Raw genomic sequence first — 9,368 nt, forward strand, 5'->3', positions numbered from 1 at the left:
GAGCACATGGTGACCTGCACATACAGAACACTTAAAAGTTAGCAACATCCCGCAGTCTACCTTCTAATCCATTGCACTTCTTGTATACCCATCTTCCACACTCATTGCACATATGCAGACAGCACATAGCCATTTTCCACTTTCTATCACAGGTCCCTCAACCACACCAATAATTAACACAGTACTCTTTTTTTTTTTTGCCACATTCACTCAGGCCCTTTGCCTCTATTCCATCCTTCCATTTCTTAAAATTTTCCACTGCCTCTTCAATACTATCTGCTATCAGCACTAAGTCATGAGCATATAACAGCTCCCAGACCTACAGTCCCGTGATATTGCCTCCTACTGTTAATATAAATAAAGTCATATAATAATATACAGTATAGTCTGGATTTACGTGGTTTTGGTTAACGCGTTTGGTCATTTACGTGGTGCCTTGCCAAAATTGAAATGCTTTAATTACGCGGTAAATTTAGTTATTTACGCAGAGAGTGGCTGGAGGTCCAGACGCGCCGTGCCATTTTGTATTCAAGCAGCCCATGCTGGACCACAAGCGGGGGGAAGCGGCGTGAGTAAGGTTGCGCAGTATGTCGCTGTTGCATTATCGGTGACGTCATATGATGCATCGGACTGTGATTGGGCCACGTATCCTTACCACCCACGCATTCCCTCCGCCGCTAGCTGTGATTGGTCTAATGTAACATGACGTGCCCTGCCACCAGAGGGTACAAGTCGCTGACCTAGCAGGGCCTGTCTCCTTGTTCTCAGTCCGCGTATACAGTTCTCTCTTGTGCCCGCAATTCCCCTCACAACTCACAATGGCTTCCGCGGGACCCCCACCACAAGAGAAAAACATTGAATTACCTGGACCAAGCCATGATTGTGTGAAGGAAATCATCGAGTTGGGGGAGAAAATTAAGCTCATCCTTGACAACGACCCAGACAAGCATCGGCATGAAGCGTCTAATAACCATCTGACGAAAGTTATGGAGCCGTATATCCAGATCTATCTCGACAACATCAATGCTAGTTGTCAACGTAGTATTGAGGACTTCCTCGCCCGCAATCCACCACAACCACAGCCAGCCAAAGTCAGTGATAGTGATATTGACAGTGAGGATATGGACTTTGAGAGGTTTGGCTGGGAGGCCCTGCAGCGAGTAGTGAAAGTGATTCACTGGAGGGCAACTAATCTGCCCTCTGCCTCGGAACCAGCCGCCATCCACGTGTGCCGACCCAGCTTTTCTACTAACGTAAGTGTTAAAAAACCTAATATTATTGATATTTCTCTGAATTATTAATTATGTGTGCATGCCATCATAAAATTAAGATGTTATTTTTACTACAAGGTACGTATTGTGTCGGCAAAAAGTGGAGTTTGGGGGTCGGCCCAGTCTCTATTTCAATTAATCCCATATGTTCTGTTATTTCATTTACATGTTTCTCGTTTTACGCGGGCCTCCACGGCTTCAATTGACCGTGTAAATGCAGACTATACTGTAAATCCAATATACAGTAGTTATCCAGACTTGCATGATAAAAGATAACACTATACAAAGTAAAAGATGAAAAAGTAACAAACAAAATATCACAAATATCCAGAAGCACTTCTACTTTACATTTTTTCACAACCATGAAGATCTTTGTGATGAATGTGTTGTTGTATAAGGCAGATATGGTACTGGGAGGGACACACACTGCCAATAACAAAAGCAGATAATTTCCCCAGTCTTCAGCTAAAATTTCTGTTCCATCTTGATCCATTTTGAACATCATCTGCAAGAAACATACAGACAAAATAATGCCTATTATTGGTTGAGAGTATAATAGTATGATATGTTGTCTTTACATTTAAAGTTACAACTAAAAGTGCCTCAATATTTGATTGTATCATAATCATCATCATCACTGTTTTACAGCCGTTTTCCATGCTTGTGTGGGTATCAAGATCACTCATTCAATACTTATTCAGGTTAACATGCTTGTTCATGATTTACCAAGTTTACTAAGTGGTGGAAATTTTATGAAATATTTGCAGGAATGATGGGTTGAGCCCTCAGAAGGTTAATGGATCAGAATTACAGAGGAGGTCATTGACAAACAATATGATATTAGGGGACAAAATGGAATACATAATGTGGAATGTATGTTTTTACCGAAAAAACAGGCAAAACAGAAACATCATTGTCAACAAATATGGAGCAATTCAATAAAACATCAGGTAAAGCTCAAATTCTATGCCATTCTCTATCAAAGGCTGTCATAATGTCCAGAACAATAGTAACACTCTTACTGAAGTCTCACAGACAAGATGACCAAATGTGCAACTGAAAGGAAATATCACACTTTGAAAGACAGATTTGTTGGAATTAATTCCGCAATTCATAAAAGTCTTAAAAATTTTCCCAATAGAAAAATTAATAATAATAATAATGCAATAAGTGTGGCCATGATGGGACATGGAAGCTCCAATGCTAACTGAAAAATTTCATTTAATACCTCCTAAATGAAAAAGAATCTTGAACCCTGGCGTTTTTATATGCCACTGCTGATATACAGTTGGCCCTTAACATACGCGGGTTTAGCATACACGGATTTGCAAATACGCGGATTGCCCCGCCGGAGGAATATTCTGTACATTGAAGTAATTGAAGTACATTCAAATCGCGCGCGGCACCGAACACGGGACACCGCCCGCTCTTGTAATTAGACATGGAGGAGTATATAATTGGCAAAAATGCAGATATGCACACCTCACTCTAAGAGAAACAGGGTAATATGCAGCAGAAGCTGTACAGCTGTATGTGGAAAGTTACTCCAACTGTAGGATGCCAATGAGTCGTTTGTTTATTGCTGCCAATTGTCGGTTTCGAGAAATTGGTACCCTTTGTTCACATGCATTAGATAGATAGTGACCACGTGACAATTATATTCTCAAAGTAAATATTGTGCATTGTCAAAGAAGAACCTAGCACAAGTACTTGATAAATTGCTGCCGATATGCAAATGTCGCCGTCAGCTGTTTGGAGGACTTTACACAAACATCAACTTTATCCATATCAACTTCAACAAGTTCCAAGCTCTAAACCAAGATGGCTATCCTTGGCAACTAGTGTTTTGTCAGTGGTTGCTATGCCAGCATATTGTTAATCATCTCTTTCCATTACCTCTGGTGCTTTATACAGATGATCCAAACTTTTGAAGGGATGGTATTGTAATTTCTCACAAAATGCATATCTAGTCAGATTAAAATCCTCAAGCAATGACTAGAAGAGCACATCAGGAACAACCAACAATCAATGTGTGGACCAGCATTATTGGTGACATTATTTCTTGAACATACTTGCCATTGTAATCAAGGTCATGCCCATCAGGACCTGCTCTAGTTCATTTAACTAGTGTAACAACAGAATACCTAAATGTTGTGTATCCTGACAGGTTGATAGGATGTGATCCCCTTGTTCCACAGCCATTTAAATTACCTGACTGAAACCTCCTTTATTTTCACTTGTGGGGTTACCTTAGAAGCAGATTGTATAATACTGTACATAAGTCCCAATACATGAAGAATTGTGGTACCAAGTGCAAGACAGTGCCAGAAGAATTCACAATACCTCAGGAATATTCAAATGTGTACAAGAGAGAAATGAAGCATTCACATTTCATCCATTATATATATATATATATATATATATATACAGTAGACCAATGCCATTCGCGAGGGATAGGCTCCAAGAAACGGCGCGAATTGGCAAAACCGCAAATCGCAACTTATACTACCTTAGTGCCAAACAATTGACCAGCTGCAGCAGCACTCATCCCCTCTTTTAACTTATCTAAATAATAAAGCTTTCTTTGTCAGGGTCATCACTGACTTCTGCCTTTTACCTATCACTCCATAGGCATCACTAGCACTGACACTAGGCAGTCTTTTAGGGGCCATTTCACACAGAAACACTAAAGTTTTGAGAGTACAACACAAGATGCTGCGTGGGGTAATTCATTGTGCTGCGGGAAAAGGCATGCAAGCTAGCCACCATATGCTTACCGCAAACAGTCGAAATCACCAATCGCAAACTTGCGAATGACAAGGGTCTACTGTATATACAGTATAATGATCCCTTTTAACACAAGACTCAGTTAATGCTCTCTCCTCTGGGAATCCATCCTGAGTGCTAAGTGGGGTATTACTGTACTACTGTTGCAAGTATTTTCCATTAGATAATACAAGGTGGGCAAGAGAAAACCGATACTTAACAGTACAGTATAGGTAAAAACAGTGTGTGTACCTCCACTACTGTATATAAATATATTCTACATGTGCATTGTGCATAAAGTATGCTGTGTAGTATGTATGATGTTTACGGTGTATGATGATAATGGCAGAATTTCCAAAAATTTAAAATGTGTTTATTATAACTCATCCACTCTGTATAAAATTTGCAAGAAGGTTAACTTTTCCGATTCTGGAACAAGGACCTGCCCCATATAGCTGGAGAACAGGTGACCATAACTACCTACTTCAATAATTAGTGCAGTAACGTGAAGTACTACTGTAAACTCTATATCTATGAACCTTAATAAATTCTTCATCACGTCTGAGATGTATCAGAAGTGGTTCTATACCAATTGTTGCTTGTCGTTCAATATCATTCTTAATGCTGTCTGGGTACAATTGCAGAGTCACGTTATTTGGTGAAAACCTGTTAAGAGATACAAAAAGGCAACATTACTATTTCCCTGCTCTGGCAATCATTTTATACATTGTACTGTATTCTAATATCTTTCTGTATTACAGTACAGATATTAAAGTAATCAACTCTCCAAAAAATTCAATTACTTCACACATTATTTTGGATACTCAACTGTATCTACAAAGTAGACTTGAAGAATACGGTTTTACATCTACCTATGCCCTACAGCATAGTGTTTCACTTTCAATCTTGGATTAATTCCTTGGGCATGGTACCTGTCAAAACATTCTACAGTTGCCCCCTTCTGACAACATTCTCAGTTTGATACTCCATACCTCTTATCTCCCCCATACATACTGTTAGTCCTGCCATACACAGTACTTTCCTAACTAAGAAGGTCTTTATTTCTCAAAATATCATGTCAATAAAATATTAAAAACAAAGAAACAAAAACACACCTCAACATAAGACATCCTCCCAACTAGTGATTTTATTAGCACTAGAAACTTTGTCCAAGCAAAAGTCCACACACAGCATCACAAACATAACACAAATTATCAAAACATTCTCCACAAAACTAACATAAGGTGCAATTGTTCAACAAAGTGATGTCATGGTTTTTAGTATGACTCGTTCAAATAGCGGTATATGGTAACTTGGTAGGAGCCTAGCGAGTGACTAACCAATGACCAATGGATAGGATGGAATGTTAACAAGCTCCTGCAGATTGAGAAAGCAATTGGAAGCTGCATAAACACTTAAATATGAAAAATATTACCTGAATAATAGTAACAGAAGTGACACCAGAAGCGAGTGTGAACCTCTCAGGTACCCTCGGAATTTTTCACACAAAGCAATAATCACCTTCAAGCAGAAACTTGTCATCTTGATGATTCGCTGAACAACTTTCTGATCTTTTTCAGCCTGCATAAAAAAAAAAAAATGAGCATAATCAACTGGCAAATCCTATTTTAAGTTTGTGAAATGTGGAACTGTGGCAATTAGTATGTTTTGTTTTCTAGAGAAGGTGTGAGTGAGTAAGCACTTAATGCTAAAATTCTAATGCTAACACTTGTTAATCTTTACTGGGGAAAAAAGTAAGTGATAAGTCTGAGAACTCTATAGTACTGTAAGCCAACTTATTAAATTAAATTAGCAATGGAAAGAAAATCAAAGTACTGCACAGGCATTCCCAATTTACGAAAGGGATCCGTTCCTGAAAAACCTTTCATACATCGATTTTTCATAGATTGGAGCACACTTTCCCATAAGCTGAGAGAAATAAAAATCCTTAAAATGTCTTAAAAATGGCAAAACACTTGTTTGTAATGAAATTTTTTTGGTGTACCCATTGATTACTGTATCAACCAATAATAAACATAAGAAGTGAAATACATGCAGTGCAGTACAGTACAGTAATAATTTTATACCTGTATTTAGGAGAAACCTGGTGAGATTTGAGACAGTGAACAGAGTGACACACTAAGCCAACTTCTATAACAAAAATATTACTGTAATTGGAGATACATTTACGACTAAAAGAATGGACGAGTTGACGGTCGTAATTTTTTCGTAAGATGGCAGGTCAATGGGTAAAGAAAACGCTTAAATTCACTATGGTAATGATATTTTTAAATAAATTAGGCCAAAAAGTGTAAAAAAAAAGAAAAAGAAAGGGGGGTTAAAATAGCTAAAAAGTCACGCGACTGTGAAAAAGCTCTGTGATTGGTTGTGACATCACCGACTAGTGCGAGCTGCAAAGCGGGAGTCTGGAGGCAGCCAGCTGTGGTGTATGTGTTGTTACCAGCAGAAACACAGGACTTGTGGCCATATACAATGTTGATATACACAGGCATACCTTATTTTAGGTTAAAATAAATTACTGCTAAAGTATCATCGTGTGTATTTACTTGCTGGGTGACACAATGATGCAAAAGATTTATAACTCCAACATGGAAGGTTTGATCACTGTTCTCTATTTCATGTCTGGAAAATGTATGTTTTTGTTACTGATGTCTATATTTAATGTTGTGGAAGGACTAGGGATGACCATGGCCAGGGGATGGGCTTGAGATGATCAGATGACAGATTTAATTTAACGTGCTTCATAGCTGGATGGCAAAGTTCTTGATAATACTCTACTATCATAATGACATCTACTTTTGATAAATTTCTTTCATCTGCCTCGATGAACTGTGGAGGTAGATGTCCAACCTTCTCGGCTGATCGGCGCTGTAAAGAAATATTATAGCTCCTCCCCAACTTACGACGGGGTTAGGGACCCAAATCCAGGTCGTAAGTCGAAATGGTCGTAAGTCGAAAATGCTTAAATAATACATAGAAAATCTAAAATGGGTGTCTCTTTTTCTTCTCAGCACCACAAAACACTCACTTTTAAGCTTGCCAGCCATTTTAAAGTGAATTACAAACGAAAATTTGTCAGTACACAGCACAATCACTGACGTTGGGACTCGAAAATACGTAATTTGACAAAATTTTGGTACGACTGAGGCAGGTCGTAAGTGCGGGTGGTCGTAAGTCGAGTAGGTCGTAAGTCGGGGAGGAGCTGTAGATAATTAATTGTGCTTTACTGTGCAACACAGTAATGCTGATTTGAATATATAAATATTACTTAGAACATTAACTACTTCAATGGATATTGCCTGCCCATACAAGAAATTTCATAGTACAGTATAAACATTCCAAACAATATTGGTATTATTTTGGTTTTGGTCATCTGGGGAACCTTAAGATTCTAACTATGGGATTAAGTACTTTAAATAATAAGACAAATTATCTCTATGGGATTTGTCGCAAAACAATTTTCGATCGCATAAGAAAATACAGGTCATAGGTTAGGTTAGGGTATGATGAGTTATAAGGTTAGCTTAACATACATCAGTAAGGGGGGAGGCAGTAATTTAAAACTAGTGATTTCCAATAGCAATTAAGGTCTAAATCATTCATAACAATTCGCAAACCATCAGAAAAAGGAAACAGTCTGTACCAGTATGTCTAAGTACAGGGATGACCAAAAATTAAAATTTACCCTGTAAAGCCTATCTCGAATCTAAGCATCCAAATACTTATGGTAGTTAAAGTAAAATTTGACCCATTAATTAATATAAATGATGATATATCCCAGTGGTTCATTAGTGAATCATCAAAACAATAACAGCACTATGTTGTCATGTTTACCTAGCATCAGGCATTCTCAAAACAAAGTCAAGACAATGTCATTACTTCTAAATTGACTCATATCTCCATCCCTGCGTCATCTGCAAAGTAGGTGGTGACATCATTGCAAATGGCGGCTGTTTCTAGAGAAATAAACTTATCTCGACTATTATAGCAGGACTTGAAACTTTTATTACAAATTATATTTACCGTATCACTCTACGAACGTGGCAGAGTGTATTTCTTGTGTTTACCCAGAACCGTCAACTCGTCCATTCCCATGCTCGACCCCTGATGACTTATTACGTCATCCTAAATTTCCACTGCTTCGTTTACATCAAGTGAATGCTGCCATCAGTCAGTCAATGCTACACTCCCACTGTTTTATGCATGGCCAGCAATATCCACACCTCCAAACTTTTGTTCACTTCTAAATTCCACACTTTCTCTTAAAATCTCTACACCTTTATTGTATATAATTAGCAAATGAAATTGAAGAATACAGATGTATTTTAATTCATTTAACCCTTTCACTGTATCATGAGACTTCAGGGTTCGTTCCCAATATGTGCAATTTCTCCATGGAAAAATTTAAGTACAGTACTATATTCATATGCGCTTTTTAATGACTTTTCTAATATGAATAAACCATAAGGCTTCCATACCTCTCACAAAATGTCTTCGAAAACCTTATCATATAGTAAAAATTACTTTATATTATAAATTATGTGAAAAATTAAATATTTTATAGTTCTGGAAATATGAAATCAAATTGACCTAAGTAACTCAAATTGGGCCAAAAGTAGTCCAAACACATGATTCTTGCATTTACATTATAGCATCAAATAATGTTGTTGGCCTCATTTGCTGCTGATTCATAACAGTATAGCATAAATGATAACTCAAATTAGATGTAAACTGTAACCCATATTTTGGTGAAACCTGAATGAAAGAATTCTTGTCACATATACAGTATTCCTCTTCGGTCAATACAATACACAAAACAGTATCTTTATATCCTTGTGTTGCTGGCGTCATTTGCTTCCCACTCATAATGATAAATAAGCTGGATTAGTGAGGGTAAAAATACCATGAGTGAAACAAAACAAAAGCTACAGTATTATGTCACACTTTGTAAACAATACAGTGTTGCATTATCTTTCATCTAAATCTCATATGTTAGTGGTATGTTTCCATGATATATATATATATATATATATATATATATATATATATATATATATATATATATATATATATATATATATATATATATATATATATATATATATATATATATATATATATATATATATATATATATATATATATATATATATATATATATATATATTCCTAAACCTCGATTATTTAATTATAAGGACTTACGTCAATTGGTACTTTACGATTGCTTACTGCGACGCCATTAATGACACAATGATTTTAACCGTGACCAAAATTTTTCAAATGACGCAGATTTATACTCAAACGTTTCGT

General features: G+C 36.9%; 1 protein-coding gene across 5 annotated transcripts in view; it reads right to left on the reverse strand.

The window, feature by feature from the left end:
* Positions 1 to 9,368, reverse strand: part of LOC121866933 (uncharacterized protein C1orf112-like) — a 72,345-nt gene that overhangs the window by 46,899 nt on the left and 16,078 nt on the right. For all 5 annotated transcript variants that reach the window (XM_042366695.1, XM_042366712.1, XM_042366704.1 and 2 more), the window contains 3 exons: positions 5,473 to 5,618; positions 4,577 to 4,703; positions 1,620 to 1,776 (listed from right to left, as the gene is read on the reverse strand). In XM_042366695.1, coding sequence (XP_042222629.1) covers positions 1,620 to 1,776; positions 4,577 to 4,703; positions 5,473 to 5,618 — 430 coding nt within the window. The remainder of the gene's footprint in view (positions 1 to 1,619; positions 1,777 to 4,576; positions 4,704 to 5,472; positions 5,619 to 9,368) is intronic.

The sequence above is a fragment of the Homarus americanus genome, unplaced genomic scaffold (genome assembly GCF_018991925.1).
Source record: "Homarus americanus isolate GMGI-L3 unplaced genomic scaffold, GMGI_Hamer_2.0 scaffold32583, whole genome shotgun sequence".
Lineage (NCBI taxonomy): Eukaryota > Metazoa > Arthropoda > Malacostraca > Decapoda > Nephropidae > Homarus > Homarus americanus.